At 39.0% G+C, this 23,568-nt stretch overlaps 1 protein-coding gene across 1 annotated transcript; it reads left to right on the top strand.

Annotated features, from left to right (window-relative positions):
• The first annotated feature begins 411 nt into the window (after positions 1-411).
• Positions 412-10,928, top strand: LOC149833150 (putative LRR receptor-like serine/threonine-protein kinase At5g48740). Its single transcript, XM_090013379.1, has 13 exons — positions 412-487; positions 588-856; positions 1,377-1,477; positions 2,928-2,996; positions 3,107-3,175; positions 3,653-3,721; positions 4,486-4,633; positions 4,747-5,062; positions 5,173-5,226; positions 8,457-8,522; positions 9,344-9,536; positions 10,176-10,314; positions 10,563-10,928. Exons 1-13 carry the CDS (start codon positions 412-414, stop codon positions 10,758-10,760), a joined length of 1,767 nt encoding a protein of 588 aa, XP_089869505.1. The 3' UTR covers positions 10,761-10,928.
• Positions 10,929-23,568: the final 12,640 nt, after the last annotated feature.

Below are 23,568 nucleotides of genomic sequence, written 5' to 3'. Positions count from 1 at the left end.
GGACACAGTTCCGGCTTCACACATGTAAATTCGGATCCATTTTCGGGTCATGGTCCGACCCGTTTGCAACCTACTTGTTGTGCTAAATGACTGAAATACCCTCAATCGATCGTTGCCGCCTTTCATTCCCGCGCACGATATAAGTGTTTCTCCAGTGAACGTTAGCTCCTCGTCTCTCTCTCTCTCTCTCTCTCTCTCTCTCTCTCTCTCTCTCTCTCTCGCTCGCTCGCTCCTGCAACAAGAATCAAAGAAACGCATCGCTCATCCTCTTCGATCTTCATCGCTTCTGGTATTCTTTGCTTCTTGTCCATCTTCTCTTCTTGCTCTCTCGGATTGTTCTTTACTGTTTACACGTTTTCGTTTCAACAATTTCAAGAATAATTGTTCGAACAACAATCGAGATTCGAAATCATGGATCTCTTAAGGTTTCAGCTTCTCTGTTTCCTTCTTCTTTCCATGCTTGGCCCTCCTCGTCGATCCCCACCGGGTACTCTGCTTCCGTATTCTTCATATTCTTTGATGCTTTTCTTGGTGGATGGCCATTTTCATCCATTTGATATCTTTATTTCGTTTTTCTTGAACTATAGGCTCTGTGAGTCCATTAAGTGGTGAAACCGCGCCTATTCTTGATTCTGGCAGCACCTTGGATACTCGTTGCGCCGAAAGAAATGCATCTCCGATCAGAATCACTCTGCCCATCTTCCCCTGTTCTCTGGATTGCAACCATACGACGATGTTTTGTTCATTGGACGGCCACCATGTTCTATTTTGGGATCGGTTCTGCCGAAAGAACTTAGACGGGTTGAACGGATGGCTGTTGTACTCCGATTCTTTGGGGATGACTGAGTTTACGTTGGTGAATCCGAGTTGTTCTGGTGCATGGGTGGAGGAGACTACATGTTTTAGTGTTAATGGGCCCTTCTGTTCTGCTTGATCCCGGTTTCGGGATGTGGGTTGCCTGTAATCTTTGCACCATATTCATATATTGAAAGCAGTTTGCATATATCTGTTGGAAAGAGGTTCAGAATCAATTATGGTTTTGATTGTGTCTCATTAAGGTATCAAAGCATCGGATTAGGGATTTTCTTTGTCACTTTTTTTAGGATTAATTGCCTCTTTCCGAGGTAATATGGTTTGATTGATATCTTGGTCCGGTTTGATGTTTCGCATCTTAATGGGAACACAGAGATCCTATGCAGGATCCCGGATGTTGGCCACGAATTTTGCTGTCATTTTTTCTTGTTCTTTAATAAAAATGGATTCAACATCTCAAAACTAGGCATTTCTCTCGTTTTTATTTTAGTTGTTCTTGAATGATTTGTCTACAGAGGGTCAGTTTACATTGGTAGGTGATGTCCCTTTCTTTATTATTTCAGGTATCGTTGCGGAAAGAATTTCGACGGGTTGAAAAGATGGCTATTATACTGTGTTTCTCTGAGGATGGATATATTTACGTTGGTGAATTTGAGCTGTTCAGGTGCCATGGTGGAGGAGTCTACATGTTTTAGTGTTAATGGGCCCCTTCTGTTCTGCTTGATCCCCATTTTGGGATGCGGGTTGCCTGTAATCTCTCCATCATATGGCTGCCCGGTTGTGGCATATTCATATATCACAAGCAGTTTGCATACATTTATTGGAAAGAGGTTCAGAATCAATTGTGGTTTTGATTGTGGCTCGTTAAGGTATTAACACATCAGATTAAGGATTTTCTTGTACTGATTAATTTTCTGTCTGCGAATACGGTTTAATTGATATCTTGGTCCAGTTTGATGTCTGGCATGTTTGTGGGAACATGGCGATCCTATGCAGGATCCAGGGTGTTGGCTGCCAATTTTGATATCAATTTTGCCTGTTCTTTAATTAAAATGGATTCAGTATCTCAAAAACTAAGCATATCTCTCCTCTTTCATTTTACGAGTTCTTGAATGATTTGTCTACATAGGGTCACTTTGACCTATCATTGCAGCCATGGCTGTGAATTGAACAGGGTTCATAATTTAAATCCTATGCATTTAACCAGCATGATTTATGTTCGGGTCACATTCAGCATCCCAGATGCTAAATGTGGTTTGCATGTTCCTGGGCACTGGTGTGGAGTTTTATCTGAGTCAATTTTTTTAAGCAATTCACTTCAATTCGATCAGCTCAAGGCTTACTACTTTATCCTCCCTTTGGATAGTATGCTGTTTAGTTCCTCAATATTATGTGTGCTGGTGAATGGAAAGAGTGTTTACTCATGGTATATCTTGGAAAGGTCAAAAACATGGCTACACTGCTGTTTGAGGAAGAAGACTTTAATTGTTAACATTGAAATTCAAATAACCGGCCTCAACCCTTTTGCAAATGCATTGGAGCCATGTATAATCATTGATATATACACCAGCTGTTCATCAGTAACAGGTGAATATTTATGTGGCTTTGAGAACTCATTTTCTTGAAAATCATCATTGAATTTCTCCTACAACTTTGTTTTGTTTTCTGTATCAGTTATCTATTTGGTTCAACAATCTTGTCTTGCAATCACTGCAACCTGTGACACATCCGATAAATGTAATTATACTTGTGGTGAGTTGCCTAGAGGAGTTCACTGTTTTCTTAAAGAGTTTGACCTTTTAGACTTCCAAAATAAAGTTTTCTGTGTTGAAAGTATGAATTAGCGAATATTGTTCAAAAAGTTGTTGACATACACTCACTCTAATTCATTTTCTAAATGCAAGTGGTTTCAGCTCTTCAGCTTATTGGAAAATCCTTCAGTACAGAACTAGGATGGCAAGATGATCCATGTTTTCCTATCACATGGAAACATTTTGGGTGTCTAAGAAAGAATCTTTGTTCACCGTAAGCTTGAGAAGCGTCTTTCATAGTGATCTTGGCCAAACATTGTTTATATCTGCTTGGTTTATAACTTACTGTTTCTATTTTCACAGGCAACTCTCCAACATAAATTTAGAGGTGATGAGTCCAATGCTTTCTGATCTGGTGGGCTTACACATACAGTAACTTGAATTGGTTTCATGACTAGGATATCCACCTGGTAGCATGTTTTGTGATAAACCAATGACCTTTGCCTTTATGTTTGATTCTAAGGTGTTCTCTTCTTTTTCAGACATTTGCATACTTCATCAATGAGTGAACATGTCCAAAATTTGGATACTCTGCAACTACCAGAAATATGGTGAGAAAGTTTAATTTCCTCCTTCATTTGATTTGCTTTATCTTTTATGCAATTCAATGATCTTATGAAATATACTTAACAAAAATTTCCCTATAACCTTCTATTCTAGTGTACCCAGTTAAGATTGAGGCACAACAATTTCAAAATTTGGAATTTCATTGTTTCAAGTTTTAGCTTATGAAAAAGAATAACTTCATGTTGGTCTTGGTCTACAGTTTTTGTACTATGTTAAGTTTAGTAATCTATGAGAAGACACTAAAGTATTTCAACCATAATCATCTCCTTGTGTTAATAATTTGTCTGTTGTACTGTTTCTCTTGATAATCTTCAAGGGAATCTGGTTCCTGCTGAGTAAGATACTGTTTTTCTGTATGCTATCAATATGTCTCATGAGTCATGAATCAAATTTATGATTTTCATGATTTTCTTGTTTACACTATCTTGCAAATAATGAACTAAACATGATTTTCATTATAGGTACCTGAGGTGCAATGCATCAAATTCATTTGGCTATAATAGCTCCACATTCTTTGGCGTTAAAGCATCGTAAGTTTTGACGTTATTTGTATTTTTGTTCTTCCTATTCACCCAAATATCTCCTTATTCCTGTAAAGAATGATCCATTGCCTTTATAATATTAAACTCTTTATAGAAAAGACATGTCCATATGGTGAAATCAATGTCACCAATCTCAGTGAGGGAAGTTTTTTCATATATTAAAAAAATTTGTTTTTGGAGAATCTTGGGAAAATATCTTCATAAAGTATAAAGAAATTATGAAAATGTAAAATTATTCAAAAAATGTTTTTGTTGCTGTGAGTGTGATACTTTGAAAACATTGTGGTATTTTTCAGGATTATAGTGTACTTTAATACCACGGTGTCTTCAGAAATTTTGATTGGCTTTTGAATAAAATTAACAAGTATTATTGGAACAAAGACAAGGTTAAGGATATTACTTCTTCCAAGACAGAATGACCATGTTGGAAACTCATCTCATTTTCTGTTTGTCAAGGGACTTCCAAAAGAAAAGTTTAGAAAGGGCATTTTCAAAGAAGCAGGCTTGTCTACAAAAACTTCACTCATCTCTTAATATTCTTTAAGATGCATTAAGTTTGAGATGCACATGATTTTCTCTATCACTCCCTGGAAACCATTTCTAAACCTTGATGAGTTTTTCAACTTGGAAATCTTGAAGACAATGAACTTCAGGACTTATGGCCTGAATCTCTGGACAGACAAATTAGACAACCCGGGGTGGTGGTGTGGAACTTTATTGTGATTGAACTATTGTTGATGTTTTTTTTGCAGAGGGCCAGCAAACTCATTTATTCACTTGTCATCCTTGAATTATTCTTCTCTTTCAACTGTTTCAATAACTCAAACTCTGGAAGACGGAGCCCTTTCAATGCGAGCTGCCCATCATAGACATGGCAGAGAAATACTTATTATCATCTTAGTTTGTGGAGTTTTAACAACACTCATAATTTCAATTTTAGGTATTATATTTGATGAGGCTGGTAGCTTTTTGAAGTTTTCAGTTTTTTTCCCCTCAATTTCATTTGTTAAAAGGTCATGCTCAAGCACTACAGTGCATTCATATGCACACAAAGTTATGTCTTTGTGCGTGTGCAACCAAATAATTATGTGTTTGATGAATTATGCAATGACATGAGGATTCTTATGCAAGGCCTTTCAAATGATGCATATGTAGGATTGCCGTTTCCAAATCGCAATGCAAGTGCAGTTCGGCGTTTCTCATTTGAAGAGATTAAATCAGCTACAAATAACTTCATAGATTTTATAGGTTGGGGGAGCTCAGGATCTGCCTACAAGGGGAAGCTTCCTAGTGGAAAACCTGTAGTGGTGACAATAAGGCATGCCGAAAGTCAGCATTGGTCCAATTCCTTCTTCAATGAGGTCTATGGTTCAGCATTCAAATGTTATGCCATGTTATCACTATTCATTGTAGATTCTAGTATTGGATTGTTCTTGTAGAATTGTTTAGATATGGCGTGACTCTGCAGTTGGTTTCTGTTGATTATAAGCACTGTATATTGATTTATAGATGTATGATATCAACAATTTATATATACTGTATGTATCCAAGTCTAGGTAGCATATTTCCTGGATCACTGGTCGCAGATTACTTGGTACTTAAAGCTTTGATAGTGAGGGTAAGATAGTTTTCACGAAAAATAACGTTCGTCAACCAGGAACCAGGGTCTTGTGGTCCCAAAGTAGAGAACTTGGTAACTATGGTGGGGATTTTCCTAAGTTCCAAACCTTAATCCCAAGCAACATATGATGTCTACTATGGCCTTCCATTGATATTCCTTTTTTCCCTGAAAATTATTGATAAAGCATTTTGCTCTATGCGTGAACTGTTTGGTCTTTTCTTTTTCTTTTTCTTTTTGTCATTTAGTTCTTGTTTGTGAATTAAACTACATGCTAAAGGTTTAGTTTATTGTGCTCCATCAATAAGTCTAACATATTATTGCACTCCATATTTATGACTTCACCCTGGAGCATACCTAAAATGTTATCCGGCATACACGCTTTTGCAACTAACTTGTCCTTGGACTTGGGTGCAACTTTTCCTTGGGATAGTTTTGCTATTATGTCTATGCTAATGGCTCTTGGATGATCTGGATTCCTCCTGTAAAATTGATTTTTCTACACAAATGATAATAGATCGTCTATAAGCCTTGATACACAAAATCTTCAAGAAAATGATGAAAAAATAGTGCTGCTTACTAGATGCCATAAACTAGCGTCAGTAGCCAATATCAATTTTGGGTTTTCGATCAGATTGATCAGGTTTTAACTGGACTAGGGATAACTTTAAATTGCAAGTTATATTCTGAGTCATTAGATTATGAGAGAGGGCTCCTGTATTTTTTATGAGATTCACAGGCTTTGAACCAATTAAAGACAGTCATTTCACAAATATTGACCTTGGTATTATCTTGATTCTCGACCAGGCTATTTCTCAAGTTATCTTATGTCTTTTATAGGTCTTGGGAAAATATTGGTAAAAACAGAAAAATAAGCTGTCACATGGGTGCGGGCGCGGGTGCGGGTGCGGGTTCGGGTGCGGGGATTCGGCACTTCCAAAAAACCCGGGTGCGGGGGTGCGGGGGTGCGGCAGGGGCAAAATGTAAAATATATATATATATATATATATATATATATATCAAGGGGGTCAGCAGCTCTGTCAGCTGTCAGCAGCTGACAGACAGCTGCTGCGGCTGTCAGCAGCTGACAGACAGCTGCTGCGGCTGACAGCAGCTGTCAGCAGCTGCTGCAGCTGACAGCAGCTGCTGTCAGCAGACTGCTGCAGCTGTTCTGACAGCTGCTGCTGCTGTCAGCAGCTGACAGACAGCTGCTGTCAGCATTACTTTTTTAAAAAAAAAAATCGCAGCCCATTTGGGCAATTTTTTTTTAAAAAAAATAAATCCAAAACAAGAATGGACCAAAATGATCCTGGGTGCGGTCAACGCACCCAGGATAGGGTTGACCGCACCCGGTGCCGCACCCGCGTCGAGTCGCGTCGACGCGGGTGCGGCACCCTGCTAGCCGAATCCCTGTGACATAAGCAATATTGGTTTTACTTATTTCTAAAATAGAATATAATTGAATTAAATACTTTATTTAAATTCATTTTCTGAAATAAAATATCCAAAAATTTTCTGAGATTTTATAGATATTGTTTTGAAATTTGAAGATATCATACAAATTTTTATGGACCTTTAAAAACACAACATTTTCAATATTAGTCACTCCGATTCCAAGTCAATAGATTACCTAAGGGGTGTAGGAATCAAGTGTATGTTTGTTGGCTGATCAACCCTATGTCTTACAGTTATTAATCTTTAGATTAGGTTTTCAAAGGATTTGTGAGGATGAAGGTGAGAGAGGCAATCAAATGTCATGTGATTGTCAAAAGGAGGATTAGAAACCAAGTATCAAGCAGATTTTGGAAGAGTACCTCATATCTTCTCAAAAGCTTCAACATTTTCCAATTGATGATACATAGCAAACCAGTTGAGTAGAATTTATCGTGACAAACTAGTTCACTCCTGAGATTCAGGGATGTTTCAAATGTTCATAGGATAAGTTAAATGTGGCACTGCATTTGACAGTCTGGTCTTGTATAACCAGGAATTTGACAGAATGATCAAAACATTGGCTTTCCTAAATACAGATATTTTTATGGGCAACCGATTATGATGCATCATTAGCAGCAGAAGAGACTTGAGAGTTAAGAAAAAACTCTCTTGGGAGTTAGAGATATGAAGGCTCAAACAGAACTCATCATAAGTGCTTATAGATGTCTTTCCTCAAATGAAAGCCTGGTTGAAGTCTAAAATTAATGAGATGTCCTTGGTTACAAAGCTTCTGTTAATAATGTTTAAGGAGATTACTGATATATCTAATTTCCCTTCGTTATATTGCAGATCATGTGTGCTATTTAAAAGAGAACTTCCCGTTAATTATGTAATCGGCCATCTATTAACCGACAAAGCTCAAGATCTGTTTTGAGCATTGGATTTTCATTTCTTTGAATGAGTGCATTTGCAACATGTCCTTCATTATAATATACATGCATACATACATACATATATATGTATGTATGTATGTATCTATGTATGTAATATATATCTTAAATCTGTCTGTTTGCATGTTCACACACACATCCATCCACCAACACTTAATCAGGTTAAGTTCTGGTTGAAGAAAGTAGACAATATGCAAAAAAGCCATACCATGTTCATATTGGAGACAAAAGCACAAAATTATGCTTTATAAGATGAAGCTTTTTCTTATTTTTTTGCTTCTATTTCTTGTGGTCTCTGCTACCCATTTTGTTCTCACTTTCTGTATCATGACAAATCTGCAGGTGAAAAGATTATCCCAAGTAAAACATCAAAATCTCGTTCATTTGGAAGGATTTTGTCATGAATCAGGATGTCAGATTCTGTTGTATGAATATGTACCAGGCAGATCCTTGACAAAATATCTCTATGGTATGTTGTTTAAACTGTGGTGTAGATAAAAAAGGAAAGCTGGACTAGTTGTACTCATACTACCCTAGCTGAGGAGTTGGTTTCAAATCCCTTTTGGGACTATCCTCAAGCTTCACTATGGGTGGCAGAAGCCTATAAAGTGAAGGATGGATCATGGATTTCTTCATTACAGTGCAGTCTACATTGATTTTGAAATGTCTTTTTGCTTGTTTTGTATCTGAAGTTTGACTAGCATGTGAAATGTTGTTGTAGGTTCCAACAGTGAAAGAACATTGAATTGGACAAGCAGGCTGAAGATTGCACTTGGTGCTGCTAAAGGTGATTGGATTTTATCTTTTTCATTTCCATATTTATTTTCTCTTTTTTTATGGGTGATTGCTCCTTTGTGTTGACTCAAGGCCAACAACATTAATCTCGGTTAGTGCAACCATATTGATTCCATCTTTGGAGCATTGCATTCTTTTAGATGTTGAGAAAATTATTGGACTGAAATTATAATAGTCTAATAATGATTGGATGGTAATTAGTGTGTTTTATAAGAATATGTAGATCACAGCTACGGTGGTTGCCAAGGTTCTGAGTTAGAGCATTTTAAGATATGTTGGTTGGCTTCTCAATAGTTAGGTTCGGCAAAATGGAAACTAGATGGTCCAGCTTCCTCTTTTCTTAAATTATGTTATCAAAATGTACACTTTAAGTATCTGAGTAGCGAAATGACACTTACTGGCACAAAAACTTAATTTCAAATCTGTCGCTTTTCAAAAATGATGCAACATGAGACCATATTATTTTAGGGACAGGAGTAAGATACTCAAAGTCGGATTCACATTTGCATTAATTCCATGATTGATAGGTGAGTGAACCTGACCTGTGGAATGTACAGTCAAGAATTCCTTTGTAAAATCTTGTGGGTCCAATGGAATTTGAACAGTAGATATAAGAAGCAGGTCTCTATGCATTATTAGTGGGTTAAGAGTTCTATGATTATGGTTAAAATGGTTTTCAGCCCCTTCTCTATGCATTATTAGCGGGTCTGGATATCCTTCATCATTCTTTGGCCATCGCATTAAGTTGCACTGCACATGCATCCCATTGAGTCAAGCAATTTTTGTACAAGTCTAACTCTTTCTGTTTACCAGGAATAAGTTACCTTCACAATTATGTGAGGCCTGGGATCATACATGGGTATGTGAATAGTGGCAACATCCTTTTGGATGAGGAGATGAATGCAAAGGTTAGTGACTTCAGCCACCTCCGTGTGCAAGCATCGCAACTGGATCCAACTCTAACATATCATGTTGTGATGGGAACTACCAGATACCTTGACCCTGTGTAAGTTTCTGATTTTCATTCTTTCAAACCCTTTGATACCCACATGTTTCTGCTTTGACATTGTTGTTGCAAAGGTTGTTGGAGCATGTCATGAATGAAGTTGAATGAAGTTTCAATAGAACTGGAAGAGTGCCTTCTTGCATAGTAGGTAGTGACTAGTTATAGCAAATCAGGTCCAATCAACCTCAGAGTGAAAACTGTCCAATGCACCTTGAATGCCGTTCATCATCAAGATGAATGACACCCAACATCCATACTAAAAAAAAAAGAATGATCCCCACCAAGAATTTCTGATGTCATTTAATTTCTAGATGACTGCTCAGTGGTTGAGAGGTCAACGGCTGAGATTCATTCAGAACATGAAGCTTTTGGTTGATTTTGGGTGTGTTCATCTTGATGATGAACGGCATCTATGGTGCCTTGGACCTGATGTGCTCGTGTTATAGAGGCCATCAGTTCAGTTCACATTTTGCCACTGCTTTCTGTAACTGGAATAATTGTTTGATATTAGATGATAAGGTCTTCCATCTCTGCAATATCCTTGAGACTTATCTCAGACTGGGGCCACACAGTCTTCTCACTCATGGCAATGTGTGGATGTACATTCTGATACACTCGTTTCACCTTTCACTTCTGCAGGTATTATTCCAGACATCAATTAACGAAGGAGAGTGATATTTACAGTTTTGGGATAGTTCTGTTAGAGTTAATATGTGGCAAGGAACCTTTGAGTCAAAGCATTTTCAATGGTCTTGATTCCTCCAGTTTGGTCCAATGGGTAAATTTGCCTCTGCCACTGGAAACAATAATGTTCATTTTATTTCCTGCTTAATATGTAAAGTCAGTTCTTTATATGTCTTCCTCAGGAAGGCACCAATGTGACCATGGTTTTGATTATTAATTTGAATACACATTTTTCCATTTCATAGTAAAATACTTCTAGTTCTTTTGATAAACTTTGGTATAGTTTCCAATTACGCATGTGTATGCTTTCATTCTCATTCTATGTTTGATTTCTGCATGTAGGCAAAACCGCGGTTGCAAGCTGGTGCATTCAAAATTGTTGATGAGAACTTGAAGGAACAGTATGATATTGACAGCATGAGAAAATTTGCTTCTGTTGCTGTCCAGTGTGTAGATAGAGTTCCATCAAACAGGCCAACCATGGAAGAGGTTGTTGAAGGCCTAGAAAATGCCTACAGCATTCAGCTTACTTATTCATGATTTGGATGTATTATTGGATATACCTTTTATTTAAATATTTACCTGTAAAAATATATATGTATGAAAGTACTCCTATGAGCATGCAAAGGCATGTTATTGTTTATACCCACATCAACAGGATGTCTGTGAGTACATGCTGAGGAAAATGCTCAATTAAATATTATCTTCTTGAATATTTATCAGTGATGCTATTGATTTCTGTGATTGGATTAGTGCTGAATTTAATGTCTGATTGGTTGTTGCTTGTCGAAGGAAATGAGATCTGGAACATTGTCATCTATGTTGCACAGATATTCACCAACTAACCTTCTATCGTCTACTACCCCTATCCTTGGATCTACGAGCTCAGCCTGACATGCTATAATTGAATGCTAGGGAATACCAAGAGCAGATCTAGTGATTGCACTGAATACCTGGCAAGATATTTTGTCTAATCAATGGATGCCTTGCATATCCTTTCAGAGAGGGGACTGTTGGAAATTTTATATGGCTTTGCTTAACTTTTGATGAAAACCATGGATATTCAAATATGTCCGTGGTTGTGTTCATGAACTGATCTGATATTGCATAAAATTATGATTTATGCAATATCTTATCATAGTTTTACCAGGCTGAGCTCATCTGAAAACTTATATAAGTTGTGTTCATTTGGACCCAGAAAAAACCACAGCCTTAGAACTTTGCATACGCTGTCTTTGATGTCTCACAAATCAGGTTAGGGTTATAAGTGAATTGAGGTGATGCAATGTATATTATTATTTTTCTGCAATAGGGTCTCTTGAAGATGAGGCCTTTTAAGAGATAGTCCTAATAACTGCTCCATTATGTGAAAATCACCCAAAGACTCGACAGAGACCCTAAAACATGTGACACACATGCTTGCAGTAGACTCGACATTGTCTCTCTGTCAGATAGACAATTTGATATGCACGAGGGCAGGTAGTTGCATTGAGAGACAATGGTTAATAACCACAATCGTTAGTAGCCTTCAAGATAGGATTGGTTGCGCAAACTTTAGTTTTAGACAATCAGCATGTCATATATTGGTATTGTATGTGTATGTACTAGGTGAGCAAAGCTTTTATGATGTTCGTAATGGTAACTTAGTGTGAGCCTATTATTTTAAGGTCAAACCTTTAGTACATCTTTCAATGTGGACTCATAGTATATTAATAAATATGAATATGTTGAGTCAAAGTCATGATTTTTCAAACAAATTTTCTGTAAATCTTGTTCTTTAGACAGGTTTGTAATTATTATGTTTGTTAAATTTTATTTTTTGTATCTCTAAAATCTCTACAACTTTTATAATCATGTTTTAATTAAAAATATTATCTAATGAGAGTTAAACTTGTCAATTAGGAGAGTTTGGTAGGAGATTGGCATCAACTCATACTATTTTTCTTGATAGGAGATTGAAGTCCCCATAATCTATAAATAGAGGATCTCATCCTAGGGAAGAGCAATGGAAAAATCTTTATTAATAGCCTTGTATCATGTACCCAAGAGGCAAGCTCCCGTCCGCCCTATTCAACATGCTCATAAACATAGGGTTGATGCAAAAACTTGAACCCGATTCTCTTTTAATGATGATTTAAGTTAGAGTAAGTTGATATACCCTTGTGTCTTATTTTACATTTTTTCTCTCTCTTTTTTCTTGATGTTATTATCAATTTATGTATATTATTTATTCAAATTCATGCGTGGATTATATATATATATATATATATATTTATATATATATATATATATTTGAATCGGATCATACCCAAAATCTGATAGCACTTGACATAGTTTGAGAAAGCCATAACTTCACAATTGTATATATGATTTCAGTGTTTTTTATGCATTGAAAATCTTATTCAAGAATTTGACTTTTTAAGCCAAAAGCAAATTTCTCGTTTATCATGTATGAAATTTCATTACAATCAAACATTTTTTTTTCAGAAAAAAAAATGAATGTATAGTACCAGTAATTTGATGTGTTTTCCTAAAAACTCTACAATTTTCGATATTCTCCCCATGTCCAAAATCGCAAATCTCTAGATTTAAACATAAACATACTTTATTACCATTCACACATGCAAACTTTCTCTCAAATAAGTAATTGTTTTCGGTAGAATAATTTCGGTTCTCATATTTGTATCTCTCTGATTAGATGTCAAAAACTTGTATTTTTACGGTCATTGGGAAGGTGAAAAAGATGCCTATAACTTTCATGTTTTCAATCAGAACCAAAAACCCCTCTGGGATTCCCGTTTTTAAGTTTCAAAGCCAAAATTGAAACAACCTCTACGGTTGCAAATTTTTTGCATATTCTATCCTATTTTCTGACCACCTGTGCCGAAAAAACTAAAAAATGAAAAGAGATAGATTGAGAGGTTAGCTTTTCATTACCATCAAGATCACCTTATCTTATGAGTAATTGAGGAGAAACGTCATCGGAAAGATAGATTGTTCCTCCTAAACATGCAAACAACATACATAGGCAAGGATGAAGAAAGTCCACATAAAATAGGAAGTCCACATAAAATATATGCGAACTTGAGAAAGTCTGAATAAAATATGTGAGGACTTGGAGAAAGTTCGCATAAAATATGTGTACTTCCTCATCTTGTTCGAGTTTGACAGAATATTTGCAAATATTATTACGTGAACTTTGTGAAGTCCGCAAACAAAAAAAACATGTAGGCCTCATTTTAATTGGGAGTATGCGGCACTCAACGAACGAAGCAACATTTTGTTCAACTTCGTGAGTTTCGCGCATTAGTAGGGTAAAAAGGATATTCCAAAGGTGGCTATTTTTTATTTTGAACATGGGGAGAATATCGAAAATTATAAAGCATTTCGATAAGTGTGTCAAATTACCCGTAGAGTACTGCCATTTTTTGTTTTGTTTTTACATGTTTGATTGTTTATTTAAAAAAGCCTAACCTTACATAATTATTTCTAATTGTAAGTATATATTATTTGGAATTTGAACAATCTAGATAAACTTAGATATTTTAAATGATTATTTATGATCATATATACTAATTTAGAATATTGATCTGGTCAAGAAGATTTCATGTACATATTTATATTGACATGCTATATGGATCTTGTACATAACTTTATAGCTAATCTCATTACTATGTTTATTTTAAATAAAAAAAAGACATGTATTTATTTCTCATAAAACAAAGTAATGAAATTTTATACTTGATTACAAATATATATAGATATGTCACGCTTGATTAATGATATTCCTTGTAGCAATTAAACTTCATAAAGTTTATAGGTTATTTTTTAGATATTATCCTATCACATTTTCCAACTGGATCATTTAATTTATACCCTTGCTCATAAGGATGTAAATGTATCGAATTCAAATAGGATCTGACCAATACCATATTTGACTAATGGATGGTGAAAAACTCATGCCAGATTCGCTTGCTTACATGTAAACATATTCATATATCCATCAAAATTGGATAAGTCACAAAAAATCTAAACCATATCCACATATGATCATAATCATATATGGTTTTGTCTTACCAAATGCAACTAGTTGGAATTGAATTAGGTAAGATATAGGATACGGTTTTAACATTTGCTCACAAAGAGTTCCATGTTTATCACTTTTGTCTTTTTTCAATTGGCAAGTTGACCCCTATGAGATTCTAACATGAGACCCCTCAATTATGATAGTGCGACATAACCATCTAATTAATCTACCTTGATAATCGTTGCTATATTTGCTTAGCTATTTGTTTAAAACTGGTAAAAAGATGTCAAACAATAGTTAAGTTAGAATTTATGACACTATATGAACAAGAATTTGTTAACCAAGTTTTGTTACTAGTCGTTGGGTTACGGTATATACTCATTAAACTTGATAACTTATTTCCACGTATGGCTTCTCTTGCACTAGAGATGTGAATGGGTTGGAGTTCCAATCGGATCTGAGCCAATTCAACCACTATTATTAGGCTGCGACAAATTATGTTCATATCTAGGTTGGGTCCAGAATAAATGTAGTCAGGTCTATTTGGATCTAGGTTGAAACCAGACACATACAACCTATTTTAAAGATTCATATTTAAATTGGGTCCAATGCAACCTGTTTATGTTTTTCACTTGACAATCAACAAATATTATGTAATGCCTCCAAAATCCTTGACTTGTAACTTTTTTACGAAAAATTTGAAAGCTTTGTAATCATTCATTTATGAGAGTTTTAAATAACAATTCAGCAAAAAAAAATCGTGTTTTTTAAATAACAAATTAACGGACCTTGGGTGCATTACTTGTGAAACCTTTCCTTTACACAACAGATTTGAAACTCTGTACATTCAAAACCAAATAGAGTAAAAATGCAATTTTAGTAATTTAGAATTTATACAAAAGAAGAATTTTTAAGGAAACCCTTGTGCAAAATTATAGAAGTGTCCTCAGAAGCGAAACGTCAGGAAAAGAGTCTTATCTTGATACCATCACGTCATCGCTTGTCGTACCGACCTAATCATCACATGTACTCATAAAATAGGTCAGTTTCATGAAAAGTTGGTAGGTGCACAAGTAAGACAATATAGAATAATTTTAGCATGTGCCTTTAATCCATACATGATATGCAATTCAACAAGTAATATGTCAAATCTAGCATAAACAATTAATTAACACCTGATACACTATTTAACAAGTTATGTGAACAAATCTAACAAATGTTTTGTTTTATACATGATATGTAATCCAGAATATACAGAAATAAGCATACAGATATTGTTTCTGCATCGTTTCTATATTATCATATGTCTCTGGAGAGTGAGCAAAATAAGCAAGATAACTTTGTTTTGATATTAGTTGGCTTGCGAGTACGCACAAGCGTGAAACGTAGAAACAACTAAGACTAATCCGGGAGTTTATTATGTCAGGTATTTTCGATACCCCGGGTAGTTAGTTGAGTCTGCTCCTAAGAGGACGGCAAATGACTGAGAGAAAAATCCCCAAAGGTCACTCGTTCAAGGGATGCATCCAACTTCTACAGAAGTCCATGGGGGTCTACCACTTAAGATAATTTTTTTGTAGTCTCGTCCCCTAACTCTGATTACTGAGGACACCAAATCATTTGCCCGAGGAGTGGTTGTTAACGATCTGTCCAATGGAGTTTTTGTACCATCCTCACCCTTAATAGAAAACAGTGGGGCTAATGGGTGCGTCGGGTTTTATTTAACTGAAAACCCATTCTACATGCTTTGGTCTTTCAAACCAGCTCGAGCATCTTGCTTGTAAATGTGATCATCACCATTATGTGATTTCCACAATATGTCATTCACACATTTTGAGGTTACCTGAACCTCTCATCAAGTCATCGTAGTACTAACATGTTATGCTTGTCTAAAAGTACAACTAAGATGAAAGGGATATTGGTTTCTCAAAAGAAACCCAACATCATTATTTTCGTAAAAGAAACGATGTAACCAATTTAGTTTAACTTGACATGTTCTGGTCTTTCAAACCAACTCGAGCAACTTGCCTGTGAAGGAGAATCGTCACCATTTATGTGGTTTTCATTTCATCATTATGCCTTTGCACGTTACGAGGTTACCACAAATCTCTCATCCAATCATCATAGTACTAACATGTCGTGCATGTCTGAAAGTACCACTACGATGAGAGGAGTATAGGTTTCTTAAAAGAAACCACAACTCCATTGTTTTTATAAAAGAAACGATGTAACCAACTTAGTTTAACTTTACATGCTCTAGTCTTTCAAACCGACTTGAGCTTCTTGCCTGTGAAAACAAATCCTCATCATTTATGTGATTTTCATAATGTGCCATCCGCACGCTTCGAGGTTACATGAACCTCTCATCCAATCATCATAGTACTAGCATGTCATGCATGTCTAAAAATACAGCTACAATAAGAGGGGTAGCAACTTCTCAAAGAAACCCCAACTCGATGTTTCGTAAAAGAAACGATGCAACAAATATTTAGTTGGACGTGATATAGTCTTTTTAAAACACTTGTACATTCTTGTGCAATTTGCACGATATGAGATCGCCACGAATCTTTCATCCATTTATCGCAGTATCAGCATGTTGTGCATGTCTTGTGATATTGTGCAATAAACGGGTATGGGTTTCTCAGCAGAACCCCACCCAAACACATGTTCATGCCCCCAACCTGGGTTATCCGAGTCATATCAGAATCTCAAACCGAAGTTGTAGAATATTTCCTCCAAATGTAACGACTTGGGAAAGCTTAGTTACAATTTCGCAACCTATAAGCGTGCATATTTTGCTTTTCAAAACTACGCATTTGGAAAGCTGGATTCCCGTAAGGAATCCCCTTTTCTTAAAAACTCTAATGCTCACGTGCAAAACCCGTGTCTTCCAAAAAGAGCAAGTGGGAAAACCGGTAGAATAGAACATGCGCTTGCATGTCCTGCAAGGTTGCATTTATGTGAGAATTATACATATACTAAATAATGCAGGCATGTCCACATTGCACTGCGATGGCAAAGTATAAAGCAAATAAGTGCGTAAGCAGTGCACGATCTATGAAACCATACCTCAGCTAAATAAATGTGTAATCAATGTATGAGGTAGGAAACCCTACCCTGGCTAAATAAATGCGTAAGCAAAAGCTTGTGCATGTGATAGCGCAACAACAAAGTAAATGATATAAGGGAAAGAGGACAAGGATCGCAAAACTGCATCCTTAAATTAAATGTGTAAGAGTAGCATGTGCACTAAAGCGTGACGACAAAGTAAATGCCAAAATGAAAAAAGGACAAATATCGCAAAACTGTGTTCTTGAATTAAATGCGTAAGCAGTAGCCTATGCACTAAAGCGTGAATGACATAAAGGAAAGGACAAGGATGGCAAAACTGCGTTCTTCGGTTAAAAAGGTAATATATATATATATATATATATATATATATATATATATATATATATATATATATATATATATTTATTTATTTATTTATTTATTGCAGATTAAATGTTATATGTTTAATTTAGTTTGTCCATTGTCATTTGGGCAACCTCAAAAAGGGAGGGGAAGGAGGCAGCGCCCCTTCCCGAACATCAAAAAAATAGATGGAAGGGAGTTGCGCCCCTTCCCGGACATCGAAGAATGGAGGGAAGGGGGGTGTGCCCCTTCCCTAACGCCAGAGAGCAGAGGTAAGGGGACAGTTCCCCTTCTCGGACAACAAAAAAATAGAGGGAAGGGGGTCGTCCCTTCTCTGACGTTGAAGAGTAGAGGGAAGGGGGCAGCGCCCCTTCCCGAACATCGAAGAACGAAGGAAAGGGGGTTGCGCCTCTTCCCGGACATCGGAGAATGGAGGGAAGGGGGTTGCGCCTCTTACCAGATGTCAAAGAACATAGGGAGAATAGAGACAGAGGGGAAAGAGAGACAAAGAGAGGGAGGGCGAGGCAGGAGGTCGGCACCCTCATGCGGGCGCCCTTCACATAGAGAATAGAGAGGGAGGGAGAGTGCAACGAGAGAAGGGAGAGAGCTCACATGAGGGAGGGGTCGACGGGAAGTCGTTGACGACGGTGGCCGCTCTGACGAGTCGAGGTCAAAAGAGGGGAGGGACTCGGGGAGAGAGAAGAAAAGTTAGGGGGGTCTTTCCTTTTTCGTAAAAGGGAGACCCCCCCCACCCCCCACCCCCACACACACACACACATTGTGTTAAGGGGGTGCCGAGTCTAGATCTGGATCCAACTTGGGTTCGATCTTCTTTTTCTAAAGAATCCAAAGGCACTCTTAAAAAAAAGTGAGCTTTTCAACTAAAAAGAAACAATATAGGTCTTGTGGGAGAGCTCTTTCCCATTGAGGGAGGTTTGAAGCCATTTTCATAAGAAATAAGACATTTCTCTAAGTCTTGTTAGTTTCATGTAGTTTTGGTAGAAAATTGCCAAGCCATCAACCAACACTCCGTTCCTTTTCTTTTCTGTGTGGTAGGAGGAAATGCCAGTTCAAGTGGGCTCCAACTATTTTCTCAGCACCTACATTTTTGTTTTGTTGATAGGTAAGTTGGGTTAGGCAGACCCCACCACTTATACATCATAACGTTGGGATTCAAACTTATAATGTCCCAACACAAGGTGAAGTGCACGAACACCTCCTACCAAACAGGCGGAGCACCCATTGGTTTATACTTTTCTTTTCTTTTTATGACAAGAAACTCTTGACGAAGTGAGAAAAAACCTCGAGTGGGACCCCACAACCACTGTAAGACTAATGCTGAAAAAAAAAGATTTGGATCCAACCCGAATCCAGGTCACAGGACCCCCCCCCTCTTCTCCTCTCGTGTTCTATTTAAACCCCCACAAGGGGGTCTCACACCGAGCTCGCCCTCTTCCTCTCGCCAGAGCCCTCCTGACACCCCTCAGGTATTATCTCTCTCTCGCTCTCTCTCTTCGACAAAGAGGGGGTGGGTGCCACCACTGATACATCATCGAATGCTGGCAAATAGGAGGTGGGCGGCAGCCCCACCCCTCCTTCGTCTCTTCTCTACACTTGGTCGGACAGAGAGAGAGGGCAACTCATCTCCTCTCGCTCCTTCTTCGTTTGCTCTCTCTCCCTCGCTTATTCTCTCTATTGTTGGCAGGAGGGTGCTGCCCTCCTGACCCTCTTTCTCTCTCTTTATAGTGGCGGCATTGCTTGGTGTCGCTGTCCTCCGAAAAGCAACAGCACCACGCAGGTGCCACTGCGCCCTTCTTCCTCCTCTGTTTCCCCAAAGACAGCAACAGCTGAACAGTTATTGCTCCCTATCTCTTCCCTCCACTTCTTTTCTACCTTTACGGTAGGCAGGCCAAAGCCACCTGCAAGGGTGACTCTGGTTCGCCTAAAGGGAGGGTGCCAAGCACCTTCCCTTTTTATTTTTTTTCCCTCTCTGTGGTGAAGGCGGGCCAAAGCCACCTACAACAATGGCTCTGGCTCACCTAAATGAGGGTGTCGAGCACCCTTTTTCCCTTTATATATCTTTTCAGCAGCAGTCATAGGCTGCTGCTACTTTTCTGAGACAGCGGACAGGGGTGTCAACTCCCCTGTCGCACCATGAGGCACTGTCACGAGTTGGGTTGTTTCGGAATGCAGCCCTAATCGGGGACACCGAAGAGGGTGAGAGCTCTGTCATGTTCGTATCATGTCGCTCCCTTATAACCTCCTATCAGCCCCTTTACTGCCCAAGATTGAGACCAAGCCAGACTCGGCCTAACCACCAAGCCCAACCCCTCCCGTAACCAAACTAGCTAAGCTCGGCTCGGTTGCCGATTTTAGACCGAAACGGCTCAGTCAAGACATGCAGTGCGATGGCAAAGTATAAAGCAAATAAGTGCGTAAGCATTATGAAACCATACCTCATTTAAATAAATATGTAAGCAATGTATGAGGTACGAAAAACCCTACTCTGACTAAATAAATGCGTAAGCAAAAGCCTGTACATGTGTTAACGCAACGACCAAGTAAATGATATAAGAGAAAGAGGACAAAGATCGCAAAACTACATTCTTAAATTAAATGTGTAAGAGTAGCCTGTGCACTAAAGCGTGGCGACAAAGTAAATGACATAATGAAAAAAGACAAAGATCACAAAATTGCGTTCTTAAATTAAATGCATAAGCAGTAACCTATGCACTAAAGTGTAGTGGCAAAGTAAATGACATAAAAGAAAGGACAATGATGGCAAAACTGCACCCTTGATATATATATATGTATTTATTTATTTATTTATCGTAAATTAAATGTTATATGTTTAATTTAGTTTGTCCATTGTCCTTTGGGCAACCTCAAAAAGGGAGGGGAAGGGGGTTGCACCCCTTCCTCGACATTAAAGAGCGGATGGAAGGGGGCAGCACTCCTTTCCAGACATCAAAAAAATAGATGGAAGGGAGTTGTGCCCCTTCCCTCACGTCGAAGAGTAGAGGGAAGGGGGCAACGCCACTTCACGGACATCGAAAAATGGAGGGAAGGGGGGTGTGCCCCTTTCCCTAACGTCAGAGAGCAGAGGTAAGGGGGCAGTTCCCCTTCTCGAACATCGAAAAAATAGAGGGAAGGGGGTTGCCTCTTGCCTGACGTCAAAGAGTAGAGGGAAGGGGGCAGCGCCCCTTCCCGGACATCGAATAACGAAGGGAAGGGGGATGCGCCCCTTTCTGGACATCGGAGAATGGAGGAAAGGGGGCTGCGCCCCCTTACCGGATGTCAAAGAACAGAGGGAGAATGGAGACAGAGGGGAAAGAGAGACAGAGAGACTGAGAGAGGGAGGGCGAAGCAGGAGGGCGGCACCCTCCTGTGGGCGCCCTTCACAGAGAGAATAGAGAGGGAGAGAGAGTCCAGCAACATAAGGGAGAGAGCTCACCTGAGGGAGGGGTCGACGGGAAGTCATCAATGACGGTGGCCGCTCTGACGAGTCGAGGTCAAGAGAGGGGAGGGGCTCAGGGAGAGAGAAGAAAAGTTAGGGGGGGGGGTCTTTCCTTTTTCGTAAAAGGAAGACCCCCCCCTTGTGTTAAGGGGGTTTCAGATCTAGATCTGGATCCAACCAGGGTCCGATCTTCTTTTTCTAAAGAATCCAAAGGCATTCTTAAAAAAAAGTGAGCTTTTCAACTAAAAATAAACAATACAGGTCTTGTGGGAGAGCTCTTTCCCATTGAGGGAGGTTTGAAGCCATTTTCATAAGAAACAAGACATTTCTCTAAGTCTTGTTAGTTTCATGTAGTTTTGGTAGAAAATTGCCAAGCCATCAGCCAACACTTCGTTCCTTTTCTTTCCCATGTGGCAGGAATAAATGTTGGTTCAAGTGGGCTCCAACTATTTCCTCAGCACCTACATTTTTGTTTTGTTGATAGGTAAGCTGGGTTAGGCAGACCCCCACCACTCATACATCATAACGTTGGGATTCAAACTTATAATGTCCCAACACAAGGTGAAGTGCACTAACACCTCCTACTAAACAAGCAGAACACCCATTGGTTTATACTTTTTTTTTTCTTTTCTTTTTATGACAAGAAAGTCTTGCCGAAGTGAGAAAAAAACCCGAGTGGGCCCCACAACCACTGTAAGACTAATGCGAATAAAAAATGGATCCAACCCGAATCCAGATCACAGGACCCCCCCCTCCTCTCATGTTCTATTTAAATCCCCACAAGGGGGTCTCACACCGAGCTCACCCTCTTCCTCTCGTTGATGCACCGATACACCTCGCCAAAGCCCTCCTGACACCCCTTAGATATTATCTCTCTCTCGCTCTCTCTGTTTTGGACAGAGAGGGTGTGGGTGCCACCACTGATCCATCATCGGATGTTGGCAAATAGGAGGTGGGCGACAACCCTACCCCTCCTTCGTCTCTCTTCTCTACACTTGGTCGGACAGAGAGAGGGGGCAACTCTGCCCCTCTCACTCCTTCGTTTGCTCTCTCTCTCTCGCTTATTCTCTCTGTTGTCGGCAGGAGGGTGTTGCCCTCCTGACAATCTTTCTCTCTCTTTGTGGTGGCGGCATCGCCGCCCTCCCATAAGCAACGGCACCACGCGGGTGCCACTGCGCCCTTCTTCCTCCTCTGTTTCCCCGAAGATAGCAACAGTCGAACAATTGTTGCTCCCTCTCTCTTCCCTCCACTTCTTTTCTACCTTTACGGTTGGCAGGCCAGAGCCACCTGCAAGGGTGACTCTGGTTCGCCTAAATGGTGGGTGCCAAGCACCTTCCTCTTTATTTTTTTCCTCTTTGTGGTGACAACGGACCAAAGCCACTTACGACAGATGCTCTGGCTCACCTAAATGAGGGTGTTGAGCACCCTTTTTCCCTTTATTTATCTTTTCAGCAGCAGTCGTAGGCTGCTGCTACTTTTCTGAGACGGGTGTCGACTCCCCTGTCGCACCATGAGGCACTGCCACGAGTTGGGTTGTTTGAGAATGCAGCCCTAATCAGGGGCACCACAGAGGGTGAGAGCTCTGACATGTTCGTACCATGTCGCTCCCTTATAGCCCCCTGTCAGCCTCCTTACTGTCGCAAGATTGAGACCATGTCTGACCACCAAGCCCACCCCCTCCCGTTAGTCACGTAACCAAATGAGCTAAGTTCGGCTAGAATCGAGCTCAACTCGGTCTCCGATTTCAGACCGAGCCGGCTCAGTCAAGCTTTAACCCCCCCCCCCCCCCCACCCACCCACACACACACACACCTCTTGTACCTAGCCCGACTCATTCCAATCGGCTCAAACTAGGTTTGGGTTTGACCCCTACGATGTAATCATCAACACAAAAAGTTTTTAATATCATCCTTTATGCAGATAACATGTTTTTTTTAGCACTCTACGGTGGCACAACGAACACGACATACTTACCAAGGCATGAGCCCTTAAAAACATACGCTCGAATTCATCAACAAGTTCGACCATCTATGAGGCAGGGAAAAGTTGCATATGAAGACAAATGACATAATACTTCTAACTTATATGTGTGTGTGTGTGTGTGTGCTTTTAACTCACGAACGCAGTTTTGCATATTCTTGTCCATTTAAAATTATGTCATTTACTTCACTGCAATGATATTATGTGCACAAGCTATTGCTTATACACTTTATTTAGCCGATGTACGGTTTCGTACATCTTGTGTTGCTTACGCAATTTATTTAACTCGGTGTTTGATTTCGCACATCGGGCCTTGCTTTATGTCATTTACTTTGCCGCTACGCTATAATGTACACACGCTTATGCTTTATTATATATATAACTTTATAAGGCACATGTGCTACTGACTAATTCAGATAATGCAAACTTTTAAATATGCAGATTTGCGCATCCTTGTCAAGTCTTTATTT

The sequence above is a fragment of the Nuphar pumila genome, chromosome 7 (genome assembly GCF_984573655.1).
Source record: "Nuphar pumila chromosome 7, dmNupPumi1.hap1.1, whole genome shotgun sequence".
NCBI lineage: Eukaryota > Viridiplantae > Streptophyta > Magnoliopsida > Nymphaeales > Nymphaeaceae > Nuphar > Nuphar pumila.
Note: the sequence above shows the minus strand (reverse complement) of the source record. Positions and strands in the feature narration are given on the sequence as shown.

Excerpts from the sequence above, each read along its gene's own strand:
- LOC149833150 (XM_090013379.1), top strand. The coding sequence starts at position 412 with ATGGATCTCTTAAGGTTTCAGCTTCTCTGTTTCCTTCTTCTTTCCATG. Across the intron at positions 3,176-3,652 it reads CTGCAACTACCAGAAATATG|GTACCTGAGGTGCAATGCAT; the intron begins GTGAGAAAGTTT and ends TTTTCATTATAG. Across the intron at positions 5,063-5,172 it reads GACAATAAGGCATGCCGAAA|AATTGTTTAGATATGGCGTG; the intron begins GTCAGCATTGGT and ends TTGTTCTTGTAG.